The sequence below is a fragment of the Achroia grisella genome, unplaced genomic scaffold, assembly GCF_030625045.1.
Source record: "Achroia grisella isolate CSIRO2021 unplaced genomic scaffold, CSIRO_AGI_Agris_v1 utg308, whole genome shotgun sequence".
NCBI classification, from domain to species: Eukaryota; Metazoa; Arthropoda; class Insecta; order Lepidoptera; family Pyralidae; genus Achroia; species Achroia grisella.
The window spans coordinates 886504-909720 of record NW_026712791.1 but is presented as its reverse complement, the minus strand read 5'-3'; the positions used below and the strand labels follow the sequence as shown (position 1 = coordinate 909720).

The window sequence follows — 23217 nt, the reverse complement described above, 5'->3', positions numbered from 1 at the left end:
TCAATCTGACATAGTTTATTGCTAGTAAAGTAGTTACTTATTAGTCCACATTGCTAAAAATCCCCTTCCCCCTATAACGCAACTTTCAAAACTGGTTACAGTGACTCAGATATTTTCTTTAATATTTAATTTTCTTACTTAATTAGACTTATTTCCATAAGAAGACATAAATATAATGGAACATTATGTTACAATTATATCTTAAATATGATATAGTAAAATATCGACTATCTTAAATATGATATAGTAAAATATTGACAAATAAATTATATAGATGGCGCTCTTTCGCGTATTCTAGAGATACCAACAAATTTATTTCAGCTGTTAGATGACTGACATTTTATTTTCGTGACTATATGGTACCAACCTCTTTTCATTCACATCAAGTGACATAATACATTTATCTGAAATCTGTTTTTGGCGAAATACCCTAAAATCGAGGTGAATGCCATACCACAAGAGGAATATATATATAAATGATTAAATTACTTATCTGCAAATACTGATAACAATCACAATTTTGTTTTAATTGGAGGGGCACACGAGCTGACGGGCGAAATCATGTGGCCCACCTGATGGTACCTAAGTGGCAGCCGTTATCTATATATGAACATGAACGGCATCACGTTACATTATTACGTCCTCATCTGAGTTCTGTGGTATCCCTTAAGCGTCATCTGAAATCGTACTGCTTCTTCTTCTTCTTACCCTTCAAACGAAACACGCTAATAAACAAGTATAAAGAATAGTACAAAGTCAGTACTAACCCTTCGTACAATCTGTATCTCGAAATCTTTACCTAGGTATATATCGTTACCTTTTTTTTATATCACGTAGATGGCAAACAAGCATCCAGCCCATCTGATGGTAAACGGTTACCGTAGCCTATGGACGCCTGAAACACCAGGGGTGTCACATGCGCGTTGCCGACCTATAACAAACCTTAATATACCCTTATTGAAAAACCCCATGCTGTAGTTTCTCGAGAAAACCTCGGCTGGTAGTTCATTTACTTACGCGGGAGGAAGCTTCTCTGAAACTGTACTGTCCGAGACCACTTAGGTTCCAGCGTTCCATATCTTTACCTAATATCTCATAACAATAGTAGTATCACAGAAAACATAATATTACATAGTAGTATTATGTAATATTATGTTATCTGTGGTAGTATAGTCATTATAACATGTCTGCCATATTGCATTTACTTTAACTTTTATTTTGCAAGACCTTCCTATCTAGACCTAGATCTAAATAATAAAAACCTTCATATTACGCCTATCTTCCTAGTTAACTCATGTTGAAAATTCTATTTTATATACCTATTTGTATATACTCGATTGTTTCTGAATAGGATATCGTGTAATATATATATATATATGTATATATATATGTACATATCAATGCATTATGTACATCATAATATATATCGTATTATAATGATTAGACAACAACAAAAATATTAGACTATGTATCTTTTAAGGTTTGAAAGTATATTCCCCTGTGTTTATGAAAGAAGCATCAAATAAAAAACTCATACACGCTCCTATTTCTTTTGTTAATGTTAATGTTAATGTTATATAAATTTATAAAAGAAATAAATTATTAATATATTTCTTTTATAAATTTATATAACATTAAAAGAAAAATAAAATGAAGGGCATTATTAATAAAAATGTGTCCTGTGTAGATATGGCCTATATGATGTGATTGTCTGAGTATATTCAAATTAAACTTAGCAGGGGGCCAGTTTATACACATTTCATAACAGCGATAAGTATATCCATACAGGTATGTTATATCAAAATATGAAATACAGATAATGATATCTGAGAGATAATTTCTCAGTTAGGTATCTACTGTGGGTAATAAATAGCAATTGCTTTATTATTATATTTTCAGAGGAACTCTACCGTACAACAATAACGTAACAGGGGATAGGCTGGCTTTGTTGGTACTTAGAAATTACAGCCGCATTACTAACAGTGTAACATACCATAATCCTGGTCGTTGGTGATTCAATTCAGTTGGTGATCAACATTGCTGATAATTTTGGTGAATTCGCTGCGATGAGATAATGGAGCTGACTTCAGCCTCATCCTATCATTTTCTACTGACGTACTGTACGCCAAATGCACTAGACTAGATCAACAGTGTAGAGACTGTACGTATACTATACGTAAATTCAAAGGCAATAAAATAACAAATTACATTAAAAAACAATTTAATAACAAAATTTTACAAGATTATGATTACTTCTACAAATTATATGATGTACTATACCACAAATCTTGTGATGGCTCCATCATCAAACCATAATAATGGTAGGTACTCGTTGAGACCGATCTAACAAATTCAAAAACGGTGGGTGGATCTACTGTAACTACAATAGAAATTCATCATCAAATCTGTCCATGAACACTTACTGTATAGATATTTGTCATATTGTATATTAAAAACTAAAGTAAATTTAAAAATATAAACCAATTGAAAGTTATATTAACTATTGGAGAAATGATTGTTTACGCTGATTAGATTTCTGTAAAATTCGAAGCTGTAAATAAAATTAATGGGAGGGTTTATTTTTATGCGTAAAGGGCTAAAACTACAAATCGGTGTGGGTCTATGGGACAATGGCAGTTATTGAAAATATATCCAATCTGGCTTCTCAAAGAATACTTGTGTCAACTATTGATGAGAGAATATTTACCTAAACTTTTGACTTAGAAGTTCAGAAGTCAGTCTTGTGAATCAGAAACGATTTAATAGTTGACCCAAACTCATGCTGGGGTCAAGATGATGGTGTACAAAGTTAGTCATTTTATATTGTACTAATAATCAGAAGTTCATACTTTTCTTGACGTCATTGTTCATGACCTTTTACTTCTACAATAAATAAATACATATCATTTACAGAACTTATAAAATACTTAAATCAGTATAGTTTTATTATTTATATGCTTAATAGTCTATTGATCAATTACAAAAATAATCAACAATAGAATAATACTATATCTAATAGGTAACGAATAATTAAAGTATATCCAACTAAAATTGTTATGTGCGTTTACACAAAGAAATGCACACAATATTTTCAGTTTGTTTATAAAGTCACTATAAGTCACTTTCTCTTAATTCAGTATTATCACCAGAGTGTCTCCTTGTTCTTTCACGTAAAGGTTGTGTCAATTCAGCCTCAACTTCAATATCAATGCTGTTATCGACTATACCATATTCTGACATACGCCTTCGACGAACGCCAGGTGAATGCTCAAGTTCATTGATTTCCTGACTACACCTCCGTTGTCTTCTTCTTCGTCTTTGTCTATCGTTATCGTCACCTAACTCGGTAAGTTCTAATTCATTATGTACAGGCAAATCACCATTTCTTTCTGTCTCGTCTAATAAATCTCCACTTGACTTGGTTTTTCTTCGCCCTCTTCTCCGTTTTGTTTTACCTGTACCTGTCTCACATAATGAATGGCAAGAAGAGCTCAACTTAGGCATTGTAAGAGCTTCATCGTATGAGGGAGGTGGTATTAAATCCCTAGGATCGGGAGTATTACACAATTCTTCTTGTTCTGCACGTATTCTTTGTTGTCTTAATCTGTCTCTCATTTCTTCTGCTTGTCTTTCCCTTTCTGCTTGTACTGTTGCTAAACGTCGTTTCATAGAATTTCTAATGCAATTCACTATTGCAATGCAGGATGCTAAACCTATAATCATTACAACTAAAAACCAAATCAAACCATCTGGATTAGGCGCCTTTTCGGCTGGATACCATGTAAAGTAACAAGCTTCTAACCATGTTTGCCCAATTACATTCAAGGGACTGTTACATATAAGATTGTATGAATCTTCTTTTCCGTATGGTTCTAGTGTTAGAAATTCAAAAAAGTCATACATATTATCGTCTTTGCAATCACATCGCCACATATTATCGCTTACTTCAAGTCTTTCCAAATACGGATTTGATTGAAAATAAGACCTTTTCCATATAATCGTAAATCTATTACCAATCACTGATAAAGTCGTTAGTCGTGGAAGCATAAAAAATGTGAAATTATTTATAAAACTTATTCTATTGACATTCAAATTCAAATGTTTAAGGGTGTTAGAAGAAATACTGTCAGGAATGTGCGAAATGACATTGTGAGACAAATCCAAATAAAGGAGAGACTGTAAACCTTCTAATGAGTCCTTTCCTATAGCACTAATTTCACACGAACTTACATCTAAATCTGTAAGTGAATCAGATTTTAAGTGACCAATATGTGTAAGATAATTTCTAGATAGGCTAATACGACTCAATGATGGCAGTTCTTGTAAACAATTTTCAGGTAATATGCCTATTTCATTCCAAGATAAATCTAAATTGTTTAATAAAACTAGCCCACGAAAAGTGTCTGATCTTAGAGATCCAATATTATTATAAGACAAATCTAAATGTTCTAACTTTGTATTATTAACAAATTCGTTACTTACTAAATATCTGATCGTATTGTGACTAATTATAGCTTTTTTTAAATTTGGAAATCCCTGTATATTGGGCTTTAGTAAATTACAATAAGAGATATCTAGGAATTTAACTGTATCAGAAAGTAATCTAGTTGATGATAATTTCAACCGGTAGTTATGTGACAACTGTAGGTAGACTAGTGAAGATAAATAACTGAATTCCGTATATTCTGTTGAAGTAAGTTGAGTGTTACTAATATAGAGTTTCCTCAAAGACGGTGAAACCAAGTCAAGAAATCTCAATAAAGGATTTGAATTTAATTGTAATTCTTGTAAATTCGTAAGTCCGCTTATAAATGATCTTCCATATATAGAGTTTATTTCACAATTGTTCAAAATCAAAACTTCCAAAGACTGACTTATAAGAAGTTCATGGTTCTTTAAATTATCCATTGCTTTAAATTTATTATGAGATAAATCCAATATTTTTAGGTTCGGTGTTTCTCGAAGAAGATAGTTCGGGTTTAGTTTGGACCACGATTCAAATTGGTTACTTGACAAATCAAGTATTTGCAGTTTAGTCACATTTCTAAGGGCATTTTCAGATATTTCACTAAGCAGATTTCCACTGATGTCCAATGTAATCAAATTATCAAGTACTGTTAAATTCACGGGAAACTTAGAGAATTCATTATTTGAAATATTTAGATATTTCACCTGGAAAAGAATATATGTTTTGAGTTAGTAGTTAGTAAATCAAATGCATAAAATCAATAACTATGTTACCCATAGTTATTAATTTTATGCATTTGATTTATACAGCAGTAAAACATTGTGTTAAAAAAATGTTCAAAGATTTTCATTCAACACAGAATGAAAATCTCAAATTAAATCGTAAATCTTAAGTACAGAATTTACATTTGGCAAATATCTCACATGTACTACAAGCCAGCAAGTTCATAAAAATAAATCTACAAGTATAGTTTCTGTTAAAAATAGCTGTTGCAGTGAATATACACAGATTGAGTACGGGACCAACACACTATCGATTGCAAATAAATAGTTATCAAAATTGTTGCAATAACAGAAAAGATGTACCATTACTATAAGCACTTTTTACTCAAGAAAATGATTGTGTGATGTTGAATGTTTAATAATGAATTACCTTTCCATCAATACCATTTGGAATCTCTGTAAGACCTCTGCGTGAACAGTCCACATTTGTGTTGTCTTCGCTGCAGTGGCAAAGATTGCAGAGACTCTCTGAATATTCATCTTCAAAATTATACGTCTCCCCTTTTTCAATCAGGGTGAATAGAATCAGAATACTCGCCGCACCTTTAAAGATCATCACGTCACCCTGTTCATCACTACCTGCAAATATTTTATTGTTATTGCCACTTGTATTATCTTCACCAAATCCGAGGATGACTGAGGTACTACTCTTAGAACACCTGCTTGCATAGCGGTTAATCCATTTTACTTTCACGTCACGTCTTAAGACCGAAAAGAAGGGCAGACCTTGTATCAAAACACTATTGTCACGGACCTTTTGTAAGTGTGCACATGTACCTATAATTATGTACATACAGCCATTTTTATCTTTGTTATCAGTTATTGATAAAACTGTAGATTGTGATATGAATTTGGGTCGTAGACGTTAACGTACCTGTTATTAAAATCACAGATCATATTTTATGTTGTCTAGTGAGTAGAACATATGTGTTTACGTTTGCAGCATTCCTGAAAAAATAAATGCTTAAATATAATAGAGCAGTACTAGTATATACATCTTTATCATTAGATATGTCTCTGTGTTAGTATAAGTTTATGTATTTCTTATACTATGTTCATAAATAAGTATATTTGTTGTAATTGTTGTGTTTATATAGGTAAATAAAAAAGACTAGAAACAACACTCGGAGCACAGACATTTATTGAAGGACTGTTAAGAAGTTAAAATAATTGTACATGGAAGGGACATAATTCTAAACTTAATGACCAATTTAGAATATAAAGATATTTTTGATTAGCCAGTTAGGTTTAACAATATTGAGTTTCACTGAAGAAGTGTTGAATATTTTAGAAGTCAATATTATTATTTTAACATTTTACTTTTTTTTCATAATTGGATATAAAACGCATATTGTAATTATTTTTATAACTTATGTGGAGGATGCAAATAAGTAACAAATATAATTCAATATTACAATTAAAACACAAATTAAGTTTTAAAATAGATATGAATTTGACATATTTTACTGGTCCTAAATTATTATCATATATATGATATTATGTTATGCTTTCTAAATTACTGAACACTTACTTTGATTAAAACATTACTTATGAATATGACGAATACAATAAAACACTCGTATAAAAACTTTATATTAAACAAATAAAAAACGTAGGTTCTATAAAATATAAAATCTTTTAAAATGTGTATAATAATATATATTATATAAGTACAAGTTTTTCTGAGAATTGTCTGTTATAATTGTAGAGTATCTATTATGGTCGCTGTTTCTATTATATTTAGTTAGATAAGATTTTTTATGAATATGCAACTATGGTATTGTTACTTGATCAATTTTTCAGCAATAATCAATAAATAGCATATATATAATAATGTGTAATACATTCAATGAATTGTACCGAATGAATTTTACTTTGTTTCAAAAGATAATGCATGAATCACCATTGTGTTATGTCAATTTAGTTATGTCTTTGTTACTTATTTTATGATTATACTTATATTTAGGTAGTTTGCTTAGGCTCTATTTTACATAAACATTATTTATGAAGTATTTTTTTTAATTCATTCCAATGGTTAAAAGTTCTGACCACTCTGTTAGAAACTGTAGTCGTGGTAACCGTGTATTTTACACAGGCTTAGCACCACGGGCGTAATCATGAAGTCATCATATGATACCCATGTTAACTCTCATGCGTTACTAATCAGGAAACCATTATGTCATGCCTTCGTAACCTATCTACCCCTTTAACCAAAAGCACAGTTTACAAAACAAGCGGCTTGGCAGCTAACATAGGTAAGTCAGTAGCAAAAACCTTATAAGATAAAAAACCTTTTTTATATATAATGAGAGTAAGAAGGCCTTTATGACATTTTATTTTAGAAATAATTTCTGAAATCGGTTTCCTAACAGAGTTTCTTCACCGAAAACTTCTGAAACGGATAACCGTTTATATAACTTATAGGGAGCTTAAGGTTCGTTTCAATTCTTATTAGGAAATTTGTTTTAACAGATTATCTTATGCTCGCATCAACCTATTGCTGGTTCACAAGCCAGGGTCTTATGGACATGTCTGGCAATTTCTTTTGAATTGTAGTATAAATATGAAATTATAACTAATTAAATCATTTACATAACTTAATTGTACAACTAGGTACAACCTAAAATTAAAAAGCTTAAAAAATATAATATAATAAATAGGCAAAGTTCTGAAGATACTGGCAGCGTTCCCTCTTTGAATAGCTAGACTAATTCTTTGTCCAAGGTAGCTGCTAGCTCTTCGGTCTTCTGTAATATGAAATTACTTCAAGATAACGTAAATTTCTTAGTATTCAATTGTAAGACATATGACGAATAAAGTATGTGTTGTAAATAATATAAGTACCTACCTATGACTGAATGTTCGACCACTAATTTAGTCATATACAATTGCATATGTAAGATTGCAAACAAATGAATGATTCATTGATTTAAATCGATATGTGACAGAATATTGTAAAATATAGGTAGGTACTATATTTATGACTTTATTTACATTTGGCGTTTGTTTATTTATTCGCCGAAAAAGTAGACCAATAGCTTGTGAAAATATAGCTCGTGAATTCTCCGAGTAACGATGCTCACCAGGAACATCGTTGCTCGGAGCTATATCGTTGTTTGTTGTGAGTCTTAGCATGCTAAGTATGCTAACCACAAGTAAGCATCAACCCTGCGCATCACTATACAATACATACCTACTAATATTATAAATGTTAAAAAGTGACTGGTTGATTCTTTGTTAACTTTTCATTGTTAAACGGCTTAACGAATTTTAATTAAATTTTATATGAAGATAGTTTGAACAAGGATGAACATAGATTATATTTTAAGATAAAAAAAGAATGCTGATGGAAATGAGAAAAGGGATGTAATTTTTAGTAAACGAATTAATTTTATGATATATTTTACTATTTACACTAATGCTTGACAAAGCTGATAGACAGACAGAGATTTCCACTGTTTAATTTATAGGTATGGTCTACGAGACGACATTAGAAATATGTACCGGTATCAGTTAAGTGATGAAGATAATGTGTATATATATGCTAGATAATTTACTACTTTATAAACAATTGGGTTGCCAGGTTTAAGCCGGAATCTATACATATAAGTAAAATTAGAATGTCTGTTTGTAATATTGAAATAACCGTTTTTTACTACATGCATATGAAAAATGTGTATGTACCGTATAAATACGGTACATACACCGGATTAACATTTTTTACAATTTTAGTCTGTCTGTTTGTTCCGGATAATCTCTGAAATGGCTGGATTTTTTTTGGCAGGTAGCTGAAATAACAAGGAGTAACTTAGGCTACTTTTATTTTAGAAAAATAAAGTCGCGAGTACAGCTAGTTGGTAATAAATATAAGGTAAGGTTTCTTGGACGAAATTGGTAATTTGCAATAAGGCCGCTCATTGTTACCTCTGTATTGTAATTCTATTTATTTTTTATATTTGGTATACCTACATATTAATTTGTGTGTGTTTCAGGTTTTAGACTTTGTTGGTCCTGGCAATACAAAATACCTTCACATCATAATTTCTACATTCAGTAATATTTCTGTTCTAAATATATGTAGGTCTATTTGTTATAAAATAAAAAAAAACAGAATGAATTAGGATCTGTTCTTCCGTTTAGAAGTAAAATAATATCTAACAGACATACAGATAAACATTTATAATAGGACCATGTACAGCCGCATATTGTACTCAACGAGTAGAACTAGTAACGATTATAAGTATATGAGCGTCTGAGTAATCGTAGGTATACTGTTGCTAGATAAATGCATGGTAAAGTGTTTCGCATGTAACTTAGAGCTCAAATGATTTCATGATTATACTTATGTAGGATTATTACGTTATGTATTAAATAAATATGAGTACTTAAGTAGGTTATGAGATGTGTATGTAATGTAGGTCATGTATATAATGTTTTTTTTTAAATAAACACGTATATGAATCTACAAATCAAAATACAGAATATTATGAAATACTAGCTGTTTACCGGGACTTTATCCCTTTTTTAAGACAAACGACAGCTTATCTGTTCATGTGAAATTTAATGATACATTCAATTTAGTGTCGAGTATTTATATTTATATTTTTTAAAGATTATAACATTATATAGTAAAAGTTAGCTTAAAATTTACGAATACTAAAATTATCGGATTTCCTAATACAAAAGCTAGAATATATTAGGTAAGCATTAAACTCTTGGCTCTTTTTTATATTCACCTTAATTATAAACTTCAAGAACGACTCCTTTTAGTACTCAAATTTTGGCACAGTTTTTTTTTATAACACAGGGGACAAACGAGCATACGGCTCACCTGATGGTAAGTGGGAATTGCACGTACCAGGGCAATTGCAAGTACGTTGTCGGCCTTTTAAAAAGGAATAAGCTCTTTTCTTGAAGGTTTCAATATCGTATCGGTTCGGAAATAATTGCTTTTTTAATTGCATTGCTGGAAGGTGATTCCACAATGTGGTTGTGCGTGAAAGTTTAATATTAATAATAAAATATTTCAATAAACCTATTTGTATTTTAAATAATTATACAATCTTAGCAGGCTTTATGATCTTTCGAGTCGGATACCATCGACTACGGATGATACTCGTATTACTATGATACACTTTTAGAGATTTCATTTGCTGGTGCGTTGTGCCTGAGATAGATACAACTGTGTTACCAGGTTATCTTACACAGATAAGAAAAAGGAATATTGTATTTAGGATGAACCAAAGCATAACAATGTTTAAATAACCTTTAATTATTTGCGCGGCATGTTTATTTTTTGACGCGTAATCAAAAAGGTGTGGTTTTTTAAGTTTGAAATTATTGTTGTGGCACAAAAGCCTTGTCACCAAAAGTATGCCTACTTTTAGGTATATTTTTTCAAATCTTTCAGGACTCAGATAGATACACATACCTACTTTTTTATATTCTTACAAAGAAAGCGATTGATTACTTTCTGTTTTTACCCAATGGTTAGGTCATAGAGCATTAATTAAATGACATATGGCATTAAGCTCGCCAATTGCATATTTAAATAGTGCAATAAAGAAAGTGTAAATAAATAATACTTTCAGACCGGATATTTATGGCATAAGGAATTGCCAGTTCCATTCCAGCCCAATCACTGCAAATTTAATTACGTAATGAAAATAATAGCTAATTATATATTATACATTACGCTACATCATTCATTTACTATATGCTTTGATTTTAATTAATCTACTAGATATCTACTGGTCGAAGCCGGCTAGCCTTATGCAAGACAGACACAGACACACATAGGTAACAATTTTATAGTAATTCCCTTTATGCGGAAAGCATGGTAAGAGCAATAGTCAGCCGAAAAACTGCCATTTCAATTACATATTTTACAAAATTGAAAAGTATATAAATTTTAGTTAAATCGGGCAAGCAAAGAATTTAGATTGATAAAAAATTAACTCATGCCCTTAGACAAAATACATTAGATACTTTTAGAGGAGTATTATAGCGAATGTATATAGACTTTTTGACTGTAGTATCTAGTAGGTACCTAGATATAGGTGAAATTATAACTCAAATCGCTTAAATAGGTATTGTGTTTAGTTATACCTAACGTGATTAGGTAAATAGTACTTACGTTATCAAATCGGCTATTTATTTATCACATGCAGCAAAAAAAATGTTTAACACTTGTGGTCACTCTTAATGGCTTATGGGCGTCACATACGATTAATGATCAGAACCGGTGCTTTGTTATTCATTGTTATTACAAATAACAATAATTCAGAATGCGTGTGGATCCTATTAGACGGTAACACTGAATGGACAAAAGCGTGACGTGTTATCATAGTAGATAATTGATAAAGAATGGCAAAGATTATTATATGCGTTTATCCAGTAATCTGGATTATGTTTTATACGAAAATCGATTGAATGAGTAATGTCTCCTACATTGATGATGTAATGTTTTATTTTGTATTATTTGGACATAATATTAATGTTATTCGATGTCTTTTAAAAATATAAAGTTTATTACACGTTTAAATAAGCAGGTTATAATATATATTAACCACATTTGAAATACATACCATATTTGGGTCCTTAAATAAATATTAATTATATATTGAATAATAATAAATACGAATAAGCGCCATCTAGTGAGTATTGCCTAGAACAAAGCATAATATTTAGCACATCTGATTAGCAACGTACGTAAGTGAACATGAATACCGTTTTCAGTAAAAGATACTAGGTGTCGCTAACGACAACGTTTCAACATTACAGATTTATAATAATAATAAAGACATTTATTCAGCATGACAGTATTCTTAGATGCTATTTATCTTATATACTATACAACTTAAAAGCTAGAAGCTAAAACTAGTAACGCTGAATGTGACTCCCACTCAGCATTTATACTGCAGTATACATATACCACAGCGCTGATTTTCAGTGGGGCCACCACACACGAGAGCGCGTACGTAAATATTACTAAAGATAATAAAACGTTAAAATTAAGACCATTTCACAAATAGGTATGAAAATGTATGTAAAGATAAATGCAATTTTATTTAATGTATTTAGTAAATATTGTATATTATTTAAGTAGGTATATTGTTATGTAATGAGATAATTTATTATAATAAAATTTATTAATAATATTTAAATATATAACGTACATAAATGGTGTAGTTGGTACATGTTTTAGATGCTTATTATATTATATGTGTTCCCTGCTACAATGATTTTTGTTCTTTAAAGAGGTGAGTGAATAATTTATGTTTAAAAGAACTAACTGTCACTGAATTAAGGATAGGAGGAGGCAGATTATTCCAGCACTTCGTGGCAGAGTATTTAAAACTACCACGAAAAGCTGTGGTGTTAAATTGGGGATATATTAATCGAGAACAAGTTTGACCATAATTACGATTAGAAAATCGAAGTTTATATAATAAGTAAGAAGGCTTTAGATAGAGTTCGTCTGTTTCCCTGTACTTTTTGTGTTGATAAATATATTTTTCGTTTCGGAAATCTGTTGAACTAATGGTAACCCAATATGTATGTTCTTGATACTTAAGTCTTTCTTTAATAAACAGTAATTATTAATAATTAGTAGGTAATCAACCCTACTTTTAGAAAGGTCAGATACATAGATATGTACCTACCCAAAATCAGCGTTTTTAATACCACCATATCATGTCAATAAAAACCATTACGGGCAATTTTTAATTACTTTTATTAAAATAAAATATAATTAACATATTTCTTAAAGTATTTTATAGACTTAAGGTATCGTTATGTATTTGAATTGTACGTCTTATAGAGCGTCTATCAATGGTTCTAGGTCTATATTCTGTGAGATCACCAATAGATCGAGACCTACGGTAACGTCGCCTATCATTTCTATCTTCATCCACAAAATCGGGTAAAGAATGGAATGATGTATCCAGCCGGGGCATAAGCAGAGCCTCGTCGTAAGTCGGGGGTAGGTCTTCCTGTAAAGGAATACGTATCACCACGGGATCGGCGGGCTGAGTTGTGCCATTGAGATTCAAAACTGTTGTCTCTGGACTCGACATCGTCGAAGTGTCTACTCTATTCGCAGCTATCAGTCCCCGACACACAAACGAAGTTAGAATAATGCCTATAACAATACCAATCATCACCGCTATCGCTGTATAGGATTCCCCAGAAGAGTCATCAGGATGCCAAGTTCTTATATATGCCTGTCGCCAAGTCATTTGAGTTACATTTGAAGGAGAGTAACAAATTAGAGATGATATGTCTTTAGTTTTTGGCGGTTCTCTTGTTAAGAATTCATACATAAGCAGCAGATTTACACTAAAACCTTCACAGCTCCATCGGTTTCCTTTCACGTGAATTTCCCTCAAAAATTCGTTTGAGGCGAAGTGTGAAGTCGACCATACTTCTTTGAAGTCGTTTCCTCTCAAATCCAACACCGCTAAATGCGGCAATGATAAGAAAGTACTGTCAGTGAGTGACGTTATACCATTGTAACTTAAGTCTAATTCTTGCAGTGTATGCGACGCAAAATAATCAGGAATGTTTTCAATCTGGTTCATAGACAGGTCGATGAACAGCAATGAATTCATACCGAGCAATGAGTCAATCGTTAAATTTGTTATTTGACAGTTGCTTAAGTGAAGGCTCGTCAAAGATGGCGATTGGAAATTTGGCACGGCGGAAAAGTAATTTCTGGACAAAATGAGGGTCTCCAAGTTTTTCGTTTCCGAAAATGTATTCGATGGAAGATCATAGATTCTGTTTTCGAACAAATTAAGAAAGTACAAGCGAGGGAATTCACTGAAAGCGCCGACGTCGATTTTATTGATTTTGTTCTTAGATAAATCTAGTATTGTTATCGTGTAGCTTTGTTTGGTTGCCACCCAAACGTCATAGTTGTTATTTGATAAATTCAGTGTTTTTAGATCTTTTAAATTAGGCATATATGCTGGCAACGGGCTGCTTAAATGATTTCCAGACAGATCCAAGTATTCCACTTTAGAGAAACGTTCGAGCTCAGCTGGAAACTTTGCGAAGTTGTTATTTGACAAGTCGAGTATATGGGCCTGAAATAAAAAAAATATATATTAAACGCTTTACTTAAGTACGTATATTAATTAATGTTTAGCAGTAAAAAGTTTTTTATATATAGTATGATATAAAAAAATCTTTGTTATGTATTTATTTTTATTGCACTTATGAAATTGTACAATTGGCGAGACCACATTCACATGGCATTCACTACTAGTGAACGATTTGTTAAAAACCGAAAGCGTTTGATGATAAAGTTTGGGAAAAGAAAGGACTTATCATTTTACCTAATATATCTATGTAAATAGGTTTTCAAAAAGACATTAATAATTATTATAATACATACAGTACATATACCAATAGATCACTTAAATAACAATTTAAAAAACCAACTATGTGTTTCATCTTAAATTCGATTAAAATATTTTTTTATTCATTTTATTCTGAATGTGTTATACATTATATCTTTTTAACACATATCTATCTATCTAGACTTCTAATTGTAATATCTATTACTTCTAAAATGTAATAGACCAATATACCTACTTCATAATTCAAGTCAGCAGGCAACTCTGTTAGTCCTGCAGCGGAGCAGTCCACATGCAGAAGATCATCAAGAACATACGAATGGCATGGTATTTCCTGCTGGTCATAACTTCGCAACACACCAGATTTCACGGCCACTGGCAGCATCCATAAGCATAGCGATAATAAAATTACATCTGTAATTAAAAATAAAAAATAATTAAATAAATGATAAAAAAATATGCACATTTGAAAATAGACATAATATTATCACAATATTGCCAACAAAAGAGGATAACAATTCTTAATATTTATATTTTTTTAAGATCAATTAATTATGTTGTTTTGATTTATATTTTCCAAATTAAAGAAATATAGAATAAAAATATGATTGCGATTGAAAGCTGTGGTGATATTTACGTTGATTGCAGTTTCACCTTGTGAATTCGCGAAAAAGTATATTTATTATACATATAAGGCCCACATTTAATTGTGATTCTTGGTGTTTTAGTGATAACAAGTTTCAATATATATTAAATTACAATAAAAAAAATGTAAATGAACATAAAAAAATATTTAATACCGTTAATTTATCTGATTATTTCATAATAAAACTGAACACACACTACTCACACACTCACACATGCCAGTTTAGCTACATTTAAATATACGTCAATTACACTCTGTATGGTATTTGCTCTTCTAGGAACTGCTCTTCATGAACTTTGTGCAAAAGGAATGATCATTCGCAAATTCGCATATAAAATTGAAAATATTTACACTTTATCCAGTTATTGTTCACTAGTACAAGTTACACAAATATAAAATATATTGTCATTAGTGCAGCTATGTTAAACAAAATCGCTGAGCAGCAAATGTTACGGTACTGTAATACACGGAGAGACTAAACTGATTATGATGAAATCATAAGAGTATTTCTTATGATTTCATTATAATCTGTTAAATATATTAGATATGTCAACAAGAGTAAAAGACATAAGATAATTAATGAATTAACATAAATATTAAAATGCATGTATTTTGTGAGTATTTGTAGTATTATATTTAGATATGTAACAGTATAATTTAATGTAGAAGTAATTATGAATTCAATCTTATTATTTGTTTACCCCTACGGGGTGCTGAATGTCATGTACTTCTATTATTTAGTAAGATGCAAAACTCGACCATGTAGCAAACAAATAAATGTTTATGATTATTATAAGAGAGTACATTAATATACAAATAGGAACCATTCGACTCGAGAGATAGGTAATCTATATTGTATCGGTGGCATATCACTTCAAGAGGTAGGCTATGTAAAAAACACGATGATGTAGCTGTTGTGAGTAATTGAAATGAGAGTGTTGTGCCTTAGTAGTTTCCCAATTGGACTAACAAAAGGTCCTGAGTACAAATCTAGCTCAGACCGAATTATTTGTGTTCGTTTACATTTGTAACTGACAAATCACGGAAAACGGTAAAGAAAACATCGATATTGAACCAAAAATTAATCCAGGAGATGACATTGGACTCTCCCATGCCATGTCAGATTTTTGGCATGTCAATGCCATTGACTATTGTTAAAAATGCCTCAGAAATAACCCATCTAGAATAACAGTAGTAATGTGACGATATGCGAATTTTGTTTCATTGTATTGCGAAAATACACTAAAATGACTTATCTCATCTGTGAGAAATCTTAACGCCTTAGATTTGTGAGTGGTGACATAGCTCAGGTTCCGTGTAATAGACTATTGAAGTACTTGATGAACTTTGATGATTACAATAATAATATAGAATAAAATCAGAAGCCAGTAATTGGATTAAAAAATAAAGATTAAAATGTCTTCAGAATTGTTATAGATAATGCCTATACTAAGCATACCGTAAAATATAGTCGAATTGAAAATCCATGGATTTTGATGTCGATTGAAAATAATCTTTTACAAATGAGTATCACTGTTAACTCACAAATAATTGTCATCATTACAAGCTCAGAGGTGGTTGTCATTTCTTAAAGATATACAATGGGTGGCAAATTAATTAAGACCAAGTCATAATGATGTTGTTATATGAACATTTTATAAGAATATTGGTTTTCCAATATTCTTAAATAAGTAATCGACTTTCTGATATGTAATCTTTAATATCTCAGTCACGTATTATTCAAAACCAATTGGCGTTGTGCAGCAAAGTTACTCGTCGGTCCTAATTTAAATTGATATGTTTACAAAATTTTGGTGTCGATATTATGTTCTGAAGAGTTGAAAAAAGATGACATACTACCTTGACCTCAAATAATGAGATGAAGACAATGCAATAATGGTGATGATGATGATTATATTCTGAAGAATTAGATGTGTTGTGTAATCTTTGACACAATATTTCAACGCCCTTGTTCTTGTTCTTTGGGAGTAATGACGTATGAGTGGTGCCACAGTTATGTATGCCGAAAATCCTTTAACGATTTTGGAACTGTCTAAGAAATCGCCTTTATTGTATTAGTAGTATGAACGTATATAGCCGAAATGAGAAAATACGCCTTTTTATAGGTAAATCAAGATTTACTTTCACACATATAAACAAACTAGCTGTGCCAGCGGTTTCATTCGCAAGAAATTTGTAGCCTATGTGTTATTCAGATGTATAAGCTATTTTACTGTAAAGTTTCATCAAATCCGTTCCGTAATCTTTTCGTGAAAGAGCATCTATCCATCCATACTTACAAACTCTCGCGTTTATAATATTAGTATGACAAGACAGTAATTCACAAATGATTGTCAATTTGAACCCATGGATAATTGATATTGAGTAGTCACAAATTATTGATAATTTCTTAGAAATTACTCACCAAGCTCCATTAGTACTATCTATTGCACATTGTAGTATCATTAATCACATCACCGATTTTATATATTTTAACTTTATAATGACAGTTGCTGCAGTAAATTTGAAAGTGCTTTTTTACAGAAACACAATCAATGATTATCATTTAGCAGTATATTTGTTGACGCTCACTTTGGTAATGTAAGATAGTGTGAGGTGACGATAGGCGGGTTTCTTTGTGGGATCGGTAATATAATACAGGCTGCGCTTTTTATAAATTATCTTTTCTCAAAATTAGAATTACTTAATATACATTGAATTTATATATATGTACTTATTAGTGTTCTCACGTATATGTTCGGAAATAAAAAATAGATTTATATTTCTTTAAATCTAAAGGTTAATTTTTGTATTAATTTATCAATTCATGTTTTGGATGGAAAGGTAGCAAATATTTATATATTTTAATTACATTTTAGTGTATATACAATGTAGCCGTCGTCAAAACTTAACAAAATTTTCATGACGTTTTTTGTATTTAACAGGAGTCACTGCGGTGACGGTTATATACTGATTACTAATTCACGACTACATTCTTTTGTATTTTAAAAATTCTTGGATTGTTTAGAAATTAAACTAAACTAAAACTGGAAGTAAAAAATTCTAAAACCCAATTTACTATTTCATTCTGTTTTAGTTAGAGCCTCAAAACAGAAGAGCAACCTGTATAATGTCATCATTATCAATATGCTCTTTTTATCACTGATTACATATCGACTTATCGCCTGAGTAAGAAATACCTAACATAGGGTACGAATACCCGAATAACTTACAATTGTACAGGTGTTTTCATTCTAAAATAATTTGATTTAGCTGAAAGATTATTAATACGAAGATACCATAATATAGATATATTTTGTATATAATGTATTTGTATGGGGTAATCTTTATGATTAATGTCTATTGTTAAATTATCTTTCTAATTTGGTATTAGGTAAACACATCTATAAGTAGACATATGTGTAATAGGAATTATCATATAAATAAGAGACTTTACTACTGCTAAGGTTGCTTGGAAAAAATCACTATTCATTGATAAGGCTGACTGTACTTACTCGTATTTTGTCTTCCTTTTTGTAAGTTAAGTGTACTATTTTTTTTTCAGCATTTACATATTCACAGTAATATGTATGCTGTAATGCTGAAAAACTACTGTGCGTGTGCGTGTCTCCAGTTTTGCCACACGCAACCCCATTGTGGAATCACTTTCTAGCATTGGTATTTCTGAACCGTTACGACACTGAAACCTTCGAGAAAAGAGCTTATTAATCTTAATAGAGCGCCAATGCACTTGCAATTCCTCTAGTGTTGTGGGTGCTCATGGGCGGCGGTAATAATTTACTAACAGGTGTATAGTTTATTTGTTCACTATGCTATAAATAGCTATAGCACCTTTTTAGTTCGCCCAGCAGCTTGCTTTGTAAAGTGTTTTATTTGAAAAGTGAGATGTTGCAGTACAGTTATATGGTACTAGGCAAGATATCTTAGTGCTCTGCAATGGTAACGCATGATTATCACGCATGAACTATGGGTGTTACGTATAACATGATGTCTATAGACAGTAGTTTGGTTGCCACATTAGTTGCATAAAAAATCGTTTTTCCTTAACTATATAGGATATACTCTATAAGAAAAAAATATGAGTTTTCCAGCACTCAGACTTAATAACAGGTATTAATCTTAAATATTTTTTTAACATTTTTCAATAATCAGGGACCCATCGTACGCTGTCGAATTTCCCGATAAATCCTAAGTGCTCTGGTACCTATTAATCCGGCCAGGTGTCGGGTTTGGAAATGCGACAGTTCGTCTCAATACGCTTGTCTGAACACGTTAGTACCTGTGACCTACAGTGTTGCCAACACAGATTAAGCAGGACCGCTAGTTGTAGGTATGTCTCAAAACCACCTATTATACTATATATATTTGTTCCCCTCAGATCGATCCCCGTCCATTTCAAACGGGGATTGAATTTACGACAGCCTGAGCAGAGATTACCCCTACCGGTGCCCTTAGACTAAAGTCGTACGTCAGGCAGGAGTTGGCCTTCATTCGCTCCATACGTCCTTCCGCGAGATCGGAGTGCCATCTGCATTCGCCCCCCCTATCGTCCGGCGAAGCTGTAAAGGCCAGCTGCGGCAAACAGCGTTAGAGTAGCCCGAAAAAAATCTTTTAAACTGTACCTTATTACAACACAAATAATAGACGACTGTGCTACAAATAATTCTGTCATTATTTACTTAGTTTATATAGAATTACCAAATTAATAAACATTATAAAAATTTTGGTAAAGTATGGTGATCAGTAATGTTTCAAGTGTAGAGTAGTGTTTGGTAAAGTTAAGTAATGAGTATGTTATATTCCCGCAAGATATTATTAAAATGTAATCTGTAATACCTTGTGTTTTCAAACCTCACTAAAAATAAAGTAACCACAGATACAAATTTTGAACACCAATGAAGGTATTATATCCACCAAATCGAGTGGTAAAACCACTAAGTAGGCAACACTGGTGACCTATTTATCATCCCCAAAGTTGACTTTCAATGGGGAGTAGATGAAAGACGATTGATAAACCCTCCTCGATTAGAGCCCGAATGCTCGGAGCGGTACATAAGATTTTATCGTAAACGTAGCGTGTGGGCAATGTCAAAAATAATTTTCAGTATGTTTTTCTGTTACTTTAACTTAATGAATTAATTTGTTCATCATGAAGCGGTCTCATGTTTTAATATTGTTGCTACTATTCTGTCTGTTATAGTAACAAAGTGTCAGATGACACTCCTCTTTATTCCCAATACATATATCTTAAGATGAAACTAATAGTATAAATCACAATAAAATGCAACTCGCAATAAAATATTGTTTGTTGTATGTATTAAATTAAATTCTGAAGTAATATTATTACAATTATGCCAATTGAATGATAATCGTATCGTTTATAGTTATACCTACAATAAAATATTTTTTCACTTTTTACCTCAGGATTTATTTATATGATATATACTAACTATGATATAATAAATAAAAGTGCAAATTATATTTGCGCTTCAATAGTATTTACATATTCTATTTCTTTAGGGACAAGATAAAAGGCAATAACAATAATATTAAAACATTATATATTATTTTAGAACAACAGCATTTTTCTAGTTATCAGAGTAAATATTTTACCACGATGATGGTGAAATAGAGAAAATTTTAAATTTTGTATCGCGCCGATTTCGTTTTGGAAAGTTCAATAAATAAGGATAAAGCCCATTAGAGACGGTCCAGCAAATCTTCGGACGCCGAACGCCACTTACTTACACTTAAAGTGTTCAGGGAAGCCATTTTGTTAAAGATTTGGGATTGTAACGTCCATTTTGAGATATATTTTACCGCTAGACGAAGTAATTGTGTAAATTCTGGTAATAGAAATGTGTATTTCGAAAATGTAGAATGATATTTTGTAGACAGTTGTAGACTCATCTCTTGCCACTTTGAATTCCAATAGATGCAAGTTCTTGATAGAACTTGGGTAAGTCGAGTACTAAATAAACTATTACGATATGTCAAATCTACCGTCAGTTCGGAATGATTTCGAGATGAGAAGAACTGACAAGAAAGTCAGCTCGTATTCTGATTCCATTCTATATTTTCAAATAAATATTGTACATGTTTACAATAATATAATTTTATTGTATTGTATATGACTGTTGGTTTCTAAATAAATAAATAAGAACAGTTATAATTTTGAAATTAATTTTAAAAACTGAATTACATAAGTTAAGTAATTTACTTAGAATTCCAATGACCATCATGATGATTGCCACCTCTTTCTACCAAAGTAGATACTTTAAGATTTAATGTTTAACATTCTAGTAGGTACAAGTATTAAGATAAAATAAGATCTACACGAGATAAGATATCCATAATTCGCACATCCTATTCAAACGAATTACATAATATGTTTTACATTTCTCTCTGTAACCTCCACTATACTATCTAATATTATCTTATCTGTGACTATACTTAATTAGATATATCTTTCCATTCGATTAACTAAAAAACATATTAATTTTTGTTGTGATAACAATCATTTTGAAGGATTACAATTTTATATTAATTAAATTTAAATTAACTTTATAGATTCTAATTTGTAGGACTAATAGCAACACTTATAGTACATACTCTAGCTATATGATTGTTTTAGTCAAGAAGAAGGGAAAAGGAACCCTGAGGTTACTCATTTATATGTTATTACAGTTTTATACTTCTGTGAATATCATCGCTTCTTCAGTAAATTAGTACACATGTTTTCTGTAATAAGTAAATAAATAAAAAATATTTCATAATTATTCTTCTAAAAAAAATATAGAGAATGTACGTAATAATTAATAATATCTATACACGTTAGTTTTCAAATCAATTCAATGTTTCCACAAAAAAATATATATTTATTTTATATACATAATATTTTTTTGTGTTTTGTTTGAATTTGAATTTGAAAAAGTTGACTTGGCATTGATAGACATAAAAATATATCAATTCTATATTGAATGAAGCACTCCTTATATCATTCAATATTTAATAGATTTGTATAGGTTGTACGAATCCGGATTTTCAATAAACAGAAACAATAAAACTTTCAACTTATATAAATTGGGGATCGACAAAACAAGTATTATAATACCCTAAGACCGATCTATTGCTGACCCTTCGTATCTTAATACCCGGGGATCAGGAAAATATGATACGTAAGAAGTACCTTATTTATTTGTGCCCACTAAGGATTTGCCCTTCATATGTTAAGCCGTTTGACCTGATGAAATGAGATGACCGTAATTTACTGGCGACTTCTTGATCTATATTATTTGGGAATTAGAATTTGGTTTATACTTTGCAATAGATTATAATATCGTTGCAATTTACTGAATATTAATCTCAGTTATCTGATTTGAATAAATACATATTAATAGTAATAATAATAAAAATTTTAATGATATTTGATACATTACAAGATGTAATGAAAACACGGCTCTCACTCTCTCAGATTAGAGGTCAAAACCTATTTAAGTACAATTGCAAATTGTATCTAAATCAATTTTAGTCTCCCATCCGACTGTCAGAGGACATTCATGGAGGAGATTCACGCAGTCAGGACATTCTATCTAGTATAATAATGGTACTAAACTCTATATTATTATAAAAAAAAACTTGCAGAAACTCCTTCAATTATATTGTACTAATTAATAAGTACAGCGCCAAGTGCTACTTTATTATAATTGAAATTAATATCTAACAAATATATGAATAATATAATATCTCATAATCATTGTTGTAAGAATCCATTACTACCCTATTACTGGAAAGAGTAAAGTAAGACTCGTTGTACAGGAGAGTCATAAATAGTCTGAAAGCGGAATAGTCTAGTTTTTTTTATATTATATTGAATATGACACATATATATATATGGTAGAAATAATATATTGGTATGGAAAATGAAGTGGCTTTCAA

The 23217-nt window shown here is 30.9% G+C and overlaps 1 protein-coding gene across 1 annotated transcript; it reads right to left on the bottom strand.

Annotated features, from left to right (window-relative positions):
• Window positions 1-2254: 2254 nt before the first annotated feature.
• On the bottom strand, window positions 2255-14709 carry LOC131843435 (uncharacterized). Its single transcript, XM_059192079.1, has 4 exons — window positions 14698-14709; window positions 13028-14339; window positions 5621-5829; window positions 2255-5172 (listed from the first exon to the last, which is right to left on the bottom strand). Exons 1-4 carry the CDS (start codon window positions 14707-14709, stop codon window positions 3112-3114), a joined length of 3594 nt encoding a protein of 1197 aa, XP_059048062.1. The 3' UTR covers window positions 2255-3111.
• Window positions 14710-23217: the final 8508 nt, after the last annotated feature.

Bases quoted from the DNA above. Each gene is read 5' to 3' on its own strand.
- LOC131843435 (XM_059192079.1), bottom strand. The intron at 5,830-13,027 runs AAAATACTTTAA...AAATATTTGCAG, and splicing joins TAACGATACCTTAAGTCTAT to GTAGTGATGAACAGGGTGAC. The intron at 5,173-5,620 runs GTAATTCATTAT...ATTCTTTTCCAG, and splicing joins CAAATGGTATTGATGGAAAG to GTGAAATATCTAAATATTTC.